Source organism: Simochromis diagramma, unplaced genomic scaffold (genome assembly GCF_900408965.1).
Source record: "Simochromis diagramma unplaced genomic scaffold, fSimDia1.1 OVJJ01000205.1, whole genome shotgun sequence".
NCBI classification, from domain to species: domain Eukaryota; kingdom Metazoa; phylum Chordata; class Actinopteri; order Cichliformes; family Cichlidae; genus Simochromis; species Simochromis diagramma.
This window is the reverse complement of record NW_024386782.1, coordinates 10431540-10447931: the sequence shown is the minus strand read 5'-3', so window position 1 is coordinate 10447931 and position 16392 is coordinate 10431540. Positions and strand designations below refer to the sequence as shown.

The 16392-nt window shown below is 41.6% G+C and overlaps 2 protein-coding genes across 2 annotated transcripts; both read right to left on the bottom strand.

Moving 5' to 3' along the window:
• Nucleotides 1-26: 26 nt before the first annotated feature.
• Nucleotides 27-6440, bottom strand: LOC120727478 (ras-related protein Rab-6B-like). The gene is made up of 8 exons (XM_040021754.1): nucleotides 6249-6440; nucleotides 4151-4209; nucleotides 3511-3564; nucleotides 2982-3087; nucleotides 2717-2828; nucleotides 2468-2561; nucleotides 1690-1756; nucleotides 27-1034 (listed from the first exon to the last, which is right to left on the bottom strand). Exons 1-8 carry the CDS (start codon nucleotides 6316-6318, stop codon nucleotides 970-972), a joined length of 627 nt encoding a protein of 208 aa, XP_039877688.1. The 5' UTR covers nucleotides 6319-6440; the 3' UTR covers nucleotides 27-969.
• Nucleotides 6441-8087: 1647 nt separating this feature from the next.
• espnlb (espin like b) lies at nucleotides 8088-12618 on the bottom strand. Its single transcript, XM_040013772.1, has 2 exons — nucleotides 11940-12618; nucleotides 8088-11849 (listed from the first exon to the last, which is right to left on the bottom strand). The coding sequence occupies exons 1-2, from the start codon at nucleotides 11991-11993 to the stop codon at nucleotides 10227-10229; spliced, it is 1677 nt and encodes a 558-aa protein (XP_039869706.1). The 5' UTR covers nucleotides 11994-12618; the 3' UTR covers nucleotides 8088-10226.
• Between the last annotated feature and the right edge of the window lie 3774 nt (nucleotides 12619-16392).

The window sequence follows — 16392 nt, the reverse complement described above, 5'->3', positions numbered from 1 at the left end:
TAAATGTTGATGGTTAGGAGAGTGAAGCCCTTTAATCTGTAATTTATTAATCATTAAACATTATTACATTATTCATACTGGTGAACAAGGACCACTTCTACAGAGGGACGTTCACAACATACATATTACATTATTATATACAGTGCGGTGCATTACAGTGGATTGTTATATGTGTATTACCGGGATGGAGGGATGGGGAGACTGGAAGGACAGAAGGATAGCGGGAGGAGAGAAGGAAGAGGAGAGGACTTTTAGGAGGGTTAGGGAGTTGTGATAGTAAGTTGTCTCTTTATTACTTCTTTTTTAACCACAGTACAGTTTGTTCTATAAAAGTTAAACCCATAGAGAGATAGAGTGCCACATTTTCACAGCTACTGTTAGGTGATCCTACTGGAAGTTGTGGGAATATCAAATGAGATACGTCTTGTCATGAGATGCTATAGAGAGATGCTATAAAACATTCTAAGATAGTCAGCCTCCTTCCAGAGCACGGAGACCCTGTAGGGCAGGCCAAAGGTCAAAGATCAGATCAGCGTGCATGCGTGCTGCAGACATTCAGACATGTTCAGCTATTTAGAAAAATGGCCGACCCTCCTGCTATTTCTCCTTCTGTGTTTAGGCATCATTTTTGGTGCTTTCCCTTTTTATATATAAAAAATACAAAACATAACAGCGAAAAGAACTCCATTGGTTTCCTCATTTTTCTCCAAACTGTTTTTTTCAGTGTGTGTGTGTTCATTTTCATTGCAACAATTGTTTTCTTCCCTTTTCTCCTCCAGTCACTTACATATTGACAAAGTATACAATATTTTACAACTGAACAAGACTGAAAGATAACATTTGATTTGTCCAATCAGATACAAGGCCCACATCCTATATCCAATTGGAGAAGTCAACTGGAAGCTAACCAGTAGTAAGCAACACAACAAGCCTATGGTGTGAAGGGAGCTGTCCAAGTGCAGCTCTGCATTAACATGAGCACCCGCCCTCGGGCACAGCTGGTTCCGCTGGTTTGTCCAGCTTGATGTCAATCACTGGAAATTGGCACGTTAAGGAAAAGTCACATGGCGAAGTAAACTACTTGGCCTAGACATGCCACAAATGATAGCCAAAGATTCCCGTAAGCTAATGTGGACTCAGGTCCTGCATGCTACAACTACTTGTTTCTATCTCCTTCCCCTCCATAGTTGTAGTTTTTTGTCTGATCGAATGTTATGCAGCTCCATCTGAGGCCCCAGAAACTTTGCCCCATGTTTTCCCAACAATCCTCAAGACCTGTAGACAAACCAAAATATGTTGAGCTTCATAGTATAGACAAATCCATATGTTATACTACAATTTAAGGGCACTTCTTTAAAGTTAAATGTTTCTTGGTTTGTAAGTTTCCATATAATAATTCCCATTTATTGATAAGAATCCCTCACCTTCCTTACACAACCATCCTCCATCACACACCCTCCTCTGCCGTCACTTCCCTGTCAGCCACTATGTGGTGCTGTGCCTGTGCATCCACACCATCTTCCTGGCTCTGTGTGTTCCTCCTCTATTAAGCATAAAAGGTTTAATGGCTGATTCCTCGGCAGTCTATCTGTACGTGTGCCAGCAGCCACTAAGAGATTAAAAATAAGCTGCCTATTGCTGGGCTGTTTGGCTATCGGCATGGTGAGTCACGGCGGCTGTAAAGGATACTGCCTTCAGGATTTGCATCGTCCAGGCTTTCCATTCCAGGTAGGGCTGCTGCAACTCGACGAAACAGCTAGGAGGAGAACAAGAGGGAGGAGGTTAAAGAGCAGGAGGCAGCGGGCATGAAAAAATGGTAAAACATAAAAATGGGGAGGGGGGAGGGAGGGGGAGTGCATTACAAGATGTGTGAAAAATTATTTTTGGGAAGATGGGAGCTTTTTTTGTATCATGTTACCCCTTGACTAATACTAGCCTTGATGTTTATTTAATGTCTATGCTGAAGGTGATGAAGGAAGTATTGAATAAAAGTAGCAATGCAACACAAAAAACGTCCACTAGCGCTTGTTGAAGCTGGCCTGATTTGAACTTTTATACTCTTGAGGAAGATTTACTTTAAAATTTTGAATTTCTAAAATATAACTACAGCAGTAGGATCAATCTATTGAAGTGAAAAGTTTGATATTTTCCAAAATTGTACTGGATGTTAAGTGGTATAGCTAGTAACATTAAATGTTAGTGCCTTCAATGTGTGCTTCAGTGCAGTAGTTGAGTAAATGTACTAAATAGATATCGGTAAACTAGCTTTTGTTTTTTCTTTTCATTCATCTTTAGCCAGCAAGAACTAAATACGGAATGCACATTTTAACAACATTGTCCATATTTAAACATTTGATTTATCTGTGTGGTGGCGTGATCACCTTGGAGGGATTTGGGGATTGGCAGAGACTCTGAAATCAAGTGATGGCAAAAATGCTGTGAAATCTGGTAAAACTGCAGGGATCACCTGTTTGACATTGCAGCCTGTCTTGGCACTGGTCTCGATGAACATGACGTTCAGTTCTTTGGCTCTCTGCTCTCCTTCCTCGATCGTGATTTGCCTGCAGGAAAATCAAGCCAGACTCAGCATCTCGGGCTAATTTATTCGGCATTGACGTGTTGCTTCAAACAGCTTTTTTGCTCATTTAACGAACAAAACCTCCATGTCGAAGACTGTAGCTAAATGTTAGAGATGATTACGAGCCACCACCTTTACCTTTTCTCTTCCAGGTCTGTCTTGTTGCCTACTAGCATGATGATGACATCACTTCCTCTCTCTGTCCTGACATCGTCAATCCATTTGCAGGTCTGCTGGAATGAATTTACATCTGTGGAGCCCAGAGTTTCTTATTACATACTGCTTTTTTGTCTCAAAAACCCAACAGAAAACTATATGTTTTTACTCAAGTGTTTGTCTGTTTAACACAGAAACACACAAGTGTATCACGTACATCATACACAGGCTACAGCTTTCCGCTTACTTGTAATGTCATAGACAACCACAGCCACCGTCGAGTCTCGTATGTAGCTCGGAATGAGGCTCCTGAAACGCTCTTGTCCAGCTGTGTCCCACAGCTGCAGCCTTACCTGCATGTGTACACACACACACAGACACACACACACACGCGCCTTCAGCATAAACTGCCACACCACACATAGCCTATAAGTACACTTCCAGGAGGATAAGCCAGTATCAGCTCCTGTGCAGGCTGGCAGAGCACAATAATATCCTGACAAAGAAAAAGTATTAATACTGGCTAAAGCAGATGATCCATGGGTAAGGCTCTGAGTTATTAGGGCCAGAAAAGTCAGCTCACCAAAGCTGTTACTACCAGAAATAACCATAACATAATCACATTAGTGTGTGACGGAAGGGAATAATTAAGCAAATCAAATCAAGGATTAGTCAAAGCAGAGAAGAAATTGGGCTGTTTCCTACTTAAAACCTCAAGTCATCTGCGCATGTATTTAGAAATGAGAATTTTAAAAATGAAGATCGAGGTTTCCTACTGTCCGGTCCTCCAGGTACATTGTCTTCGATAGGAAGTCAATTCCAATGGTCGCCTGTGGAGAGGAAAGAGCAAAAGAGGGGGAGAAAATCATCAGCAAAAACCCAGACATTAAAATGTAAATGTTTCTCTGCACCATCTGTTGTCTCTAGCAGAGTGATTTTTGTTCAAATACATAAAGCTGTTAAGAAAGGGGGAAAAAAGGGAGCCAACAAGCACAGAAATTGAATCTGACTGAAACACTAATTTAATTTGTGCTGCCCTCAGGGCCCAATCCTTCAGACTTGTTATGTACCAAACTTCTGAGAAAGGCGAAGGAGGAATGATATATTTTCTCTTCTTAAAGAAACTAATAGTGCTGCAATGCTGTTCCTAATCATGTTTGAATAAATGGCATGATTCAGATCAGGACATAATTCGTGAAAATCTAATATACTGAGTTTTTTTGACCAAAAAGCACTCGCTGCAAAAACAGTCCCATATTAACCTTCAACCTCCAAAAGAAAAATTGAATTTCTTTTACAATTATAAGCAATACCACCAATACCTCTTTCGTATAGATGCTAATCAGCAACACCATCAATCAATGCTGCTTAATAATTTAAATTGTTTTTAGGTTCTGGATCTGTTCCAGATCTCACCTGATATGTGTTGTCGAAGCTGTCATACATGAATCTAGTGATGAGAGACGTTTTCCCCACTAAAACAGAGCACACACAGGTTGGTTTCAGGGTCCAGACACATCGATATATGATCTCAATCAACATAATGAAAATATGCTTCATTGATGTGACAACACCACAGTTATATATGAATATTTAACCAGTGCCAGTTATCAAGCCAGTAAAAATGAAAAGAAATTAAGGAGGGGGGGAGAAAAAATCCATGACTCACTGGAACAAAATCTGCCCGGTAATTCACCAAAAATATGCCTGAGTTAATATGTGAGTATGAATCAATGAATAGCTCAAAATAAGGGCAGCAAAATGGATTTCAGTTCAAAGTAAGAAAAATCTGCTATCTTAGATTTCCTGTTATCAAATGTGTAAATGTTCCTCTTCACAGAAACATGTACGCCTCTAAACAATGCAAACATCTAAAGTGAAATTCAAATGTTATTCCACTTCAAGGTTTCAGATAAGAACCAAAATCTCAAAGTCATGTTGCGACGTTGTTTTTTGTGAACTGTCTGTATGTTTTGTGCTAATCGTTTATGTGTTTTCCCATTTAGTCATGATTTATGTGTGTATTTTCTTCGCCTTCTCTTTCTCCTTTGCATTTTCCTTTCTTTTTTGTGTATTTCCATCACTACTCAGTGCTATAGTTTTACCATAAAACCAAAGGTGAACAATTTAAATACAATAAGTAGTCTTCCCCCTCCCACCCTGTCTTTTATCCTTGAAAATAATGTGAGAGGTGACTGCAACGAAAACACAAACTGTGTCCAGAAATGTGACCACGGTAACAAAAAGACCGGCTGTTAATGCTCACTGGACTGATGCCGAAGGAGACTTGATCTCAGAGGATCAAGGTGAGCCTAGTGATCTCCATTTTTATTTACATCCCTCCCAGCAGCACCATTTTACATCAGATCCGCACATGAGTGAGGACAGGACTTTTTTTTTTTTCTTTCCAGAAGGGCCTCATGCACAGTACGCAGACAGCAGTACTCCTGAAGCCAGCGATGGGCAGTGGCCACACCAGGCCTCCTTTCAGCACCGTGGACAGCAACATTGCAGTACAGGCCACGCAAACACACCGTGAGGCTTTTTTCAGTCGACACACAGCCCTGTCATGCAGCACACACACACGCACGCACACACTAAAGCATCACAATGTAAGACACAAACAGGCCAAGCTGCTGTAATATTAGGCCTAATTATGTGTTTTTCTAGTCTTTGCTCGTGCTTTTGATGGGATAAGAGCTCCTCTGCTGCCACTCTGGATGTCTGATGTCTGAACACGTATTCGGGCAGCTTTACAGCGCTAAACCATTATCGATCCGCTCCTCCTGAATTTGTGCCATCACATCAACGCACATACACAGCCGATAACACCCTGAATACACGGATTATTGAATTAAATAGTCCTGGTATATTATCGTGGCGCTGTCAAGCTCTCGTTTTTTTTCTTTTATTTGATTATTTATGGGACCGAATCGGAGACCGCGAGGTTTAGAGATGCTACAGACATCGCCAGCCTAGGGTGTGTCCCGAACTGACACATGGGGGACCGCTTATTATCTTCTTCTTTAAAAAGAAAAAAATAATAGCCATCGAGTGGTGGGGAAATGTTAAACGCTGTCATATAACACAATAAAGGGTCGTTTGTGTCAGAAATAAGCGATGTGTGGGGAAATATAGCGTTATCTGGAAAAGGCTGGGCATATTTGTTGGTCACTGCAGCACATCAAAACACCACAATTCCCAGCGCCTGCTTCCAATGATGGCACTTTGCGGCAAGTAAAAAACAACAACAAAAAAGCACTCTAGGTGATATACAAGAATCTGCGTTTATATCCGAGCCATTTCTCTTTCTTTTTCTTCAAAGGTTAATCAAAATTTCCACAGCTACAAATTATGCCAGGGGCAACATGGGCGTCTAATATAGCAAAGCCACTAGAAACATCTTCTGGATTCACTTTAAACTTCCCAAAATGATCACGGATTGCATACATGGCCCTCGATATATGCGCATGTTTGATAAGGATGACCCAAACCCGCCCGAGCTCTGACTCACCGCTCTGCTCTCCCAAAAACACGAGTTTAAATTTCCTCAGGGGGTTCCCCAGGTCTCCTCCAGCGGACATGGTGGCAGATAAACAGCTCGACTTGGATTATTTTTATATGTTTTTATCGCTCGGTGTCTCGCCCGCTATGCCTGCGCAGGGGGATCCTCCTCTACTCACAGAATGATGGGAATGCAGCTCAGCATCCTCCTGTCAATTTAGGAAGCTTGTGCGCCTGCGCGACCTCACCTATCTCAGTCCCTCACCTTTCTATTGGGCCTGAAGCTGTACTATGTTTTGTTTTTTGTTTTTTCTTGGACATAAACTAATTAAAAACGCCCATGATTTTTAGTTTAAGGTAAATAAGAGAAACACCTAAGAGACGATTTTAAAAATACATTTATTTAATAAATATTGTAATTTTTATTTATTCACCAGCCATATAAAACATTTAAATGTAACTTTAAGGTATATTCAGTATCATTTCCTAAAATGGGATGTTAGTATGAATTAAAATGCCCAGCAACACTGCTAATGACTAGTTCTGAGTTCTAAGAAGTTAATGATCAGTTATCCTGTTTGAAACATCGTAAACAATTTAATAATTTTATTCATTTTTGAAACGAAAACATGAGAAATTCGTTTGCCATGACTTCTCCCGTGAGAAGATTATAGTCTGTTGTCATTTATGACGCTAAACTTTACACATTTTGTGCATTTGCTCCCTGCTCCTCTATTATAAAAAAATTAAATGCAATTCATTTACTCACAAGTAAGTATTTATATATCATAGTACAGTTTCTCACTGTTTCCACCCTGAAGGGAGTGCTCCCTTCAGGGGTCGTCAACACGGATCATCCACCACCCATTTAACCCTATCTTTAGCATCCACTTCTGTCTCAACAAAACTCTGTGTGTCCTTCTTTACTACATCCATGGATCTTCTCTGAGGTGTTCCTCTTTTCCTCCTGCCTGGCAGCTCCATATTTAACACCCTTTGTCCAGTATATCCACTGTTCCTCATTCTGCAAATGTCCAAACGACTCAACCTGAGCTGTCCCTCTGATGTACTCATTTCTGATCTTGTCCATCCTGCTCACTTCCAGTGACAATCTCAACATCTTCAGCTCTGCCACCTCCAACTTTGCCTTTTGTCTTTTTGTCGGTGCCACTGTCAACAAGAAAGAAAACCTTCCCTTTCATACTTGCTGCTATCCAAATCCACAAATCACCCCTGACCCTTGTCTCCACCCACTCTAACCTGCCTGCACTCTCTTCTTCACTGTCTCTTGTGCACTGTCTGTTTCTTTAGACGGCTGACCCCAGGTATTTAATGTCATCTACTTTCACTACCTCTACTCCTTGCATGTTCAGCTTTCCACTCATTCACACACATGTATTCCGTCTTGCTTCTGCTGACTTTCATTCCTCTTCTCTCCAGTGTTTACCTCCAACTCTCCAGATTTTCCTCTTCCTCCTTCTTATGCTCTTTGCAGAGCACATTGTAGCCCATGGAGACTCCTGCCCTAAACAGTATGAGGATACTGTTACTTTAGTATTTGAGGGGTTTTCCATCATTGTACCTTTGATATATTTGACAAATTAATAAAAATCACTTCAGATTAAAAGCCGAATAGCTAATGAAAATGTGTTAGGGGCACTCTGTCTATAGCATCACGTCTGCACATAGAGTCGTGGTAAAAAGAAAGTCCAGCCTCTGTCATTTTTAAGGTTTTACCTATTGTGATATGACTAAAAATTTATCTGGTCATAAAATGAGGTAAATAAAAACTAAGATGAACAACAACACTGGACATGTTGCAGGGTGTTATTGTTTATTTAATAAAAAAGTCAAATTGTAGCAGCAAGAAGGTGAAGTGCTTTTTTCTGTATGACATTGTTGTGGGGGGATTTTGGTCCACTCGTCTTGACTACATTACTGCATTTCATTACATTATACAGCTATTCATTTATTCACAGCTCTTTTAAGGTCCCACCACACAACCTGATTTAGCCATTGCAACATCTTGATTCTTTTCTTTTTCAGCCATTCTGTTGCACATTTGCTGCTGTGCTTGGGATCATTGTCTGTCTCCAGTTTTAGCCAAACTTTAGCTCTCAGAGAAATGGCTGATACAGAGGCATACAGAGGATTCACAGTCAGCTCAATCCCTGCAAGGTGCCCGTGACTTGTAGCCATGAGACAAGTCAGGTCAAGTGTTTTTTTATTTTCATTTCAACCATGTAAAGTGGTACAGCACAGAGTGAAACGAGACAATGTTCCTCCGAGACCATGGTGCTACATATGACATGTAACAGACAATCAACACAGGTCGATGTAAAGTGCAATGTGCAAAAATTGCAAATAAAAAACAAACAAAAAAACAAGACAAGACACTAGACATAACAGGACGATACAGACACAAGACAGTGCAGTGGAAATGTGCAAAATACTGAGTACTGCGCAAAAGGAACTTGTCGCGTGTGTGCCTGTGTTTGTGTGTGTGTGTGTATGTGTGCGAGTGATTCTGGCAGTCTGGCAGTGAGGGCCCGGATGCTCCGGTACCTCTTGCGAGAAGGCAGCACGGTGAAGAGTGTGTGTGAGGAGTCTGTGGGGGTTGGTTTTGAGGGACCAGGAGAGGTTCTCCGCCAGGTGGACACCAAGGAATTTGGTGCTCTTGACGACCTCCACAGAGGATCCATAAATGTTAAGTGGACAGTGATCTCTGTGTACTTTCCTGAAGTCAACAATCATCTCTTTTGTTTTGTCTACATTCAGAGACAGGTTGTTGACTCTACACTAGTCCATTAGCTGTTGCAACTCCTCTCTGTATGCTGACTCGTCGTTCAAGCCAGATGTTTGTGCTGCTATGCTGTGTTTGGTTTTTGCCAAACGTGGTGCTGTGCGTTATGGTGAAACATCTTCACTCATCGGACCTAAGATTATTGTTAAAGATACAACTCTGCAAACCTAAGCCATGCAGCCACATTCTTTTTAAGGAGAGGCTTTCTCTTGACAACCCTTTCTGCAATTTGACCTTGGGCTGTATTTTCTCGAACATCCACTCCTGGGAAGATTGGCTGTTTGGAAAAGGCCTTAAATTAACACTTCCCGGATTGATGGGCAGCAACAGTTGCTATTCTAAGGTTACTGCTTATTTCTTTCCTCTTTGGCATTGTAATAACAAACACCTCAATGCTCAATGTTCCAAAGCAGCAGACTGCCAAAACTTCTGCTTTTATAGAGGCGCTCACACTGGCTGATTATCAGTTAATTAAGTGTATTTGATTAGTAGCACGTGACTGCTACTTAACCTCTTATTTCCATTGAAGATGGTGACAGTGTACTACATTTCTCCTGCATCTTGGCTTAATGTTTACAGTGTAATGTGTCATGTTTTGTATTTCTCTATTAAGTCCCAATACATAAAATCTTAGAAGTGACAGGAGATGCACTTCCGTTCTAACATAACTGCTGTTTGAGAGGCACATGCATCTTTTGCATCTACATATTTTATCAGATCCTCCCTGCCTTTCAAACTCAGCACTTTCTGGTTTCTAACACAGGGTAGCCGACTTTTACACAGTGTGTGTTGTTAATAAGAGATGCTGTCACTTTACACAGCCGAGAACATATTGTTTTCATGTGTTGGGACACATTTAACATGATCATCAAACTCCTTTCGATATGTATTTTTACTGCACTGTCCTTTTAAATAGAGTCCGAACAAATTGCAATGACCCCTCAAATTATGTAAACTGAAAACAGTATCTAAACTGTATGAAATGTTTGCTGTAACTTTGTCAGTGTAACAAGATGGGAAATCACATTTTTTTACATTATTTTCTAGCTACACAATAACTACATCTATTTATCAGTCACACCTTTTAATACTGCTACAACGGATTCCGCATCAAAATTTATTAGTTCAACAAAACAAACACACCAACATCAATCTGTGCAAAAGCATCACGTTTAACAAGCAGACTTAATGTTCAAAGTCAAACAACTCCGCCTCCTTCTCTTTCCAGAAAGCAAAACTGCGGTCGATATATTTACAAATGTCTTCATTGTGGAAGCAGGAGAAGTCTGTGTCACTGCAGCGCTCATCCGGAGTAGAACTTTGAACTATAACTTTGGGTACTAATTTGGAATCTGGCAGCAATGATGATGATGATGGTGGTGGACAGTGACATGGATTTGAATCACCAAAGAAGTGAAATTTGATGTCCTCGAAGCCGTCGCTCCACTGTCGCCTCCCAGCCTGGATCTCCTGGAGGACAGCCTTATGGAAGTCCCGCACCTTCTCCCAAGGAAAACTGCCAACATGGTCAAAGACCTCAAAGCAAAGGAGGTGTCTCATCTTCCTCTCCTCAGCTGACAAATCCTGCTCTAAGATGTGAAAGTAACCCAGCATAAAGAGATCGAGGGTCAAGGTGTCGTGGCTCACTGAAACACCATCCACATCTGGAAGGAATTGTTCTGGGGAGTAGGTTACACAAAGTGGAGGATTTTGTGAAACACTAAAGGAAGGTAAAGGTTGCACTTCTCTAAGTTCTAGTTTATTTCTCCAGGAGTTCAGCATTTTATCCACAGCACCTCGTTGTTGGCAGAACTGAAACATAGAGGGGATTTTCTGTTGGGGCTGTGCTTCTGTCACTCTTCCTGGAGCTGCAGCCTGTCCCTGCCTCTGCCTTGCTGCTCTCACTGTAATAGCGTATGCAGATTTCTTCCAGTGGCTCAGGAATAGCACCACGATTCGCTCTTTTCTTAAGCTGGTCGTTTCCATTACAGGTGCAGCTGTTTTAGGAGTGTCAGGTTGGTCAACCTCACATTTGAAGCTTGTATTGACATCGCTGTTCTTTCCGCTTGAAGCTCCATTTACAGCCTGGTTTGTCAACCCCCCTCCTGCTTTTATAACCCCAGCAAAGGGATAAATGCTACCAATCTGACCCTCAAAGGTTGATCTGAGGTCTCTAACTGAGACTCCAGACTGCTGGATCTCCCTTTCCACCTTTTCCCTTTGTGCTCTTCTGTAGCTGTTGCTCTCCAAACGATGGCTAAAAGCAGATGCCATCCCTATGTGAGGTATCCTACATACACTGGAGGCCTCCACATGGGCTTCCTCTGAGTTTAGACCTGGTTGCACTAATCCCTGTCCCAGTTCAATTCCTGGGTTACCTTTTATCTTCTGTAAACCCTTCATCCCTTCCACCATGCCCTCCACTAACCCCATCTCACCATCTTTTTCTGTGATTTGAGTCAGATTAGCCACCAGGAGAGACATATTCTTGATAATCTCTGAGACACGGCTGCACCAGATTGGCAAAGTCAGCTGCAATTTCCCCTCAGAGTCCATCTGCTGCAGAACCTCTCTGTTGAGGGAAATGTTGACAATAGGATCAGGTAAAATTGCCCTCAGCTCCTCAGTCAGCCTGGTCAGCTCCAGCTCATACGCCTGGCAGCGTTTCTGATGTGAAACAGACTCAATCTGCTGCTGCAGGTACACCAGGTCATCCTCTGTTAGGAGCTCACCGAAGGGTCCCAAGACTGCGTTGTGGGCTTGGGAGTACTTCCAGCCGTCAACTGGCATGTAGCCATTAGCTATGTCCTGTTACAGGGAACAATATGGATTTTAAGCAAGTAGCTCAACGCTTTGGGAATTTTGCATACACAGTGCAGTATAAAAGCTGGACAGTACCTGTCTCCTCTGTTCCTCATCATCCTGCAGCCTGACCTGCAGCTGCCGCACCATCACCTGTCGTTTCCACTCGGCAATAGGACGGCCTGTTTCGTCATGTGTCGGCACGAGGGAGTCAATGTCAGCCAAGATCACGTCGACAATCGGTAACTCCTCCGGCACCTCCCCACCGTCAAGCTTCTGTCACCGCGCAATAATGTGAGACAGAGGGAAAGTACTGAGCTCCGGCTCTGAAGATAAAATCCCTGAAATTAAATCCTCATAAACATTTTTTCTAATAAAGACAGTTTATTCTTTCACGATGATGTCAGACTCATCAGACTGCTGGTTTAGCTCACTGGGTTGCACAGATAACTGATTTCTCGAAAGGCTATTGTAGAGGCAGGGATTTCAATTCACTGTTGTCATTTTCTGCGTATCTTCCCCCTCAGTTCTTAGTTTTTCTGTTATAATAAATATTTCTGTTATAATAAAGTCTAAAAACAATAATTGGCAAAATGTGTTTACTAAGGTCCTACACAGTTCGAAATAATACCATTCCCCTATAGACTCAATCTGCGTTAGGGTTAGGTTAGACGATAGTCTGATTTTTTGAAGCCAGAGTCGCCCCCTGTTGGTCATTTGGAAGAATTCAGTTTAAGGCACTTCACTTTTCAGGTTACATTCTGTTAACGTCACACGGTGTTATGTAGAGGAAATTGCTGTCATTTCCGTGGGATGAAGATCATGATCTGTGAATAATATCCCAGCATCCACTGGGATAGGCTCCAGCCCCCAACAACCCTAAATAGGAAGCAGAAGACAGAAGAGAATGGATGGATGGATGGATGGATGGATGGATGATTAAAAAATGGATGAATTTGTCCATTCCAGGTTTCCATCAGCAGCACCAGGGAATCCACTTTTAGACTGGGTTATTGTGTAAATAGGGGGCGGTGCTCACAACGAATTTATTGTTATTTTTTGTGCTATATAAGAACAGGCCGGTTCTTATATATGCAGACTGGAACAGCCAGGTATCGAACCATCAACCGTCCAATTAGCAGAGGGCCTGCTCTACCTCCTGAGCTACAGCCACGCTGATATGTAACACAGTACAGTACGGTACATAACAATGCACCAGCCAGCTCACCGCTTGTCCAGTGAAGACCGCAGTGAAGCCGGCATGCCTCAGAGACTTAACAGACTTCATCTGAGAGAACGGCGTGAGGTCCCTCTCTGGAGGCCTCAGATGATTGAACGATGTCACCACTGTAAACAAGTAAACAAACATTATATATATTTACATATATATCTGTATGTGAAATCCTGTGTTACCTGCAGATATCTAGTGTGATCATGAGTATAAGAAAAGAACAGGAACAAGGCTGTCAGTTACACATGTAATGGCTGCATTTTCATATTCTTACATTACTTTAACAAATACATAAATAAATGCAAATATGCTGGATGTGTTAGTCACCTGATGAGGCCACCTGCACATGCTGGATGGAGCCTGTGGTGTGGTGTTTTGAAGTGACAGCAGGGGTCAGAGAGGAAGAGGTCACAGGAAGAGGGGTTGGGTGGCGAGGCAGGGGGGGCACCTCCTTCACTGGCTGCTGGGGACATGCACACAGCAGGGATGAGCAGTGCTTTAAGGGGCAGTTCAACACATGTAGCAAAAGGATTTTACAATAAATCTGTTTTGCTTTTTATTTAAATAAACAAACTCAAACTCACGGCGCCTTGAGTTAAAGGTTGTTGTGATTTGGCAATATATAAATTGAACTGAAACGAATAGGTATTTCCATTTGCCACAGTAGTTGAACACAAATGCTTCTTTTCAGTTATGTCTACAACCCTCTGCAGCAATTAGTGACTTTATTTGCCAGTGACTGCTCTTAAAAACACTGCACGTTTGTTCTGAGGTAAAAACTTTCATTTTAGGCTCTACACGGACGACTGGTCACCTTGCTGTTCTCCATGTTGATTGTGCTCATTCACTCCATGCAGAATAGCCTCTTTCTGAAAATGACAAGGGTAGATACAGAAAGGTAAAACCAGCAAAAGAGGATCGCCACCAGTGCAGAAATGTGACACAGACCACACAACAGCAAATAGCTCCCAACTAATCTGCTAAAACACCAAGACCTTCTAAAGCACAAACACACACACAGGCACACACACATGCGCACACATTCACAGTTAATGTAAAGATGCAGGCCGCACTCTTAGAACTTGGAAGAATAGGCGGTGAAACTGGAAACTGATCAGCGAATGTAGCGTAGCCCACACAGAGTGCAGGAGAAAGCATGTTAGAGTTGGGAGAGACATGATATCCTGCTTCATGCCATCCAATACGCTAAATACTACACAGATAATTACAATGTTTGTACCCTTTTGAAAGCAACGAGTGACTTTTACAGCCTAGTAGCTAAGGGTTTTATAAAATACTTGTGAAAAATGTAGACAGCCTGTTGTTATTGATATTTCTATCCTCTAAAAGCTGTTTGTATATGCACCAAATTTCGTGCCTTTTCTAAAAACAATATATCAATTCCTTTAATACTGACACTGTATTGCAACTTTCACCAGTTTATAAGTGACTGCTGTATATCTTTCACCCCTCTTATAAAAAAGCAAACAAAACACAAGAAATTCTCAATTTAGGATTTCTCATCTAAGGTTAAATACAGTCAGTGGAGAAAAATATATATGTTCAAAAAGGTGTCACACTCTTATTATGCACTCTCTATTTTCCTGTTGTATTAATCAGCCTTTGTTTTTCAGAATGTATGTTTTACCTACCTATATAGTCCTGACAGTCCAATAATCCGACACAAGATGAAAGTTGGATGAAAGTTTGCTTTTGGTTGTTTTTTTTTTAGATAAATAAATATTAGAAAATAGAATAATGACACAGAGAACCCAGAAACTGATGGTTGTCTTTTCACTCAGTACCTGCCAATAAATAGAAAGACCAAGGAACAACATCACCTGGACTAAAAACACAGATGGGGGTCCTTCTTGGTGTGCATAATTAAAGCAGTGGGATAGGGTGACCTGGACCTGGAAGTAGCCTATAGACTGATGGCTCTATGAATGTACAGTTGTCCTCAGAAGTTACTCGTCATGGGCATGAATGTTATGGTAATTTGGGATTATAATTAAAACAAGAAAAACAAGAATTGGCTGCACAAGTGTGAATTTCTTTTTAATGGTCTCTAATCCACATAGGGTTAAAAGTATATACATCTATACATCCCTTAGCAAATTGCACCTGAACCAGACACTCAACAAGCTTCTGACATACTTCTGGCTGCATATTTGACTACTCTTCTTAGCAGAACTGGCAGAGTTGATGTAGCTTCCTGGCACTGACCCAGCACAGTCCTCAAATTTTCAGTATAGTCCTCCTTCATTTTTTCATCCGCTTTATCCAGTGTACAAGCACCACTGGCAGCGAAACAGCCCCAGAGCATGATGCTACCACCACCATGCTTGTCAGCTGGTACAGTGTTCTTGGGTTTGAACGCCTCACCTTTATTACTCCAAACATACATCTTGTCATTGTGGCCAAATAGCTCAATATTTGGTTCGTCTGACCCTGAAACTTTTTTCTTGCGCTACCTGTTACCAGTTCATGTATAAATGTGGGCAGGTGCAAATTTCTGTCAAGCACCCTCTCAGTCCATCAGGATGTAAAACATGTTTCACTGTGGACACTTACACTGGCTTTCCAGCAGTTTCCAGTTCATGGTAGATTTGAACTTTGGTGGTTCCTGAAATGATCAAGTCTCTGTGTATGTTTAGTTGTGCTTACCGCCCTTTCTTTGTTGGTTCATCTGATGTGCTGCCCTGTCCCCTCTCCCTGACAGATGGAGAAAGGGTCTGTAACCTTACACTAAACCCTGCCTACAAAAAATATGCATTCTATGCTCACCTATGATATGACAATATATGTATAAGTAATGTAATTAGTACATTTCATTTTGTAAATATCAAGGTTACGGTGGATATTTTGTCACTCCCACAGTATTTAGAGATTTGTGAATCGAGTTATTGCCTAAGCTTCTTGAAAAAGAAGTTAACCTCAATTAACCAGTGGCTGTCTTTAAAATTTCTTGGAAGTGTGCAAAGCGTGCATGCATATGCATATATATGTGGCATGATGATATGAAAAGAGAACCACAACACAACATGTGAGTACCTACAGTACCTTTATTAACATACTGGTTGGTGCTTGGTGACAGACAGCTAAACCAGTCCAGGGCCTTTGTGTGTAGCCCAGATTCCCTGCCTCCATTATTAGGGGATTAGCCTGACTGCCCCTGCTGCACATGGTAAGCACATGATCAATAATGGAGGGCTGCACAAAGGCATGCAGATGTGCTCACCCTGAGCAAAAGTACAAACTATTATGTAAAAGAACATAGAAAAGCTTTATGATAATGTTATTCATTTATCAGGTTGC

Coding starts and splice junctions, on each gene's coding strand:
- LOC120727478 (XM_040021754.1), bottom strand. CDS start 6,318: ATGTCCGCTGGAGGAGACCTGGGGAACCCCCTGAGGAAATTTAAACTC. Junction 4,210..6,248: donor GTTTTTGGGAGAGCAGAGCG/GTGAGTCAGAGC, acceptor GCTCTGTTTTAG/TGGGGAAAACGTCTCTCATC. Junction 3,088..3,510: donor TGTACCTGGAGGACCGGACA/GTAGGAAACCTC, acceptor GTACACATGCAG/GTAAGGCTGCAGCTGTGGGA.
- espnlb (XM_040013772.1), bottom strand. CDS start 11,993: ATGGTGCGGCAGCTGCAGGTCAGGCTGCAGGATGATGAGGAACAGAGG. Junction 11,850..11,939: donor ATGAGGAACAGAGGAGACAG/GTACTGTCCAGC, acceptor TCCCTGTAACAG/GACATAGCTAATGGCTACAT.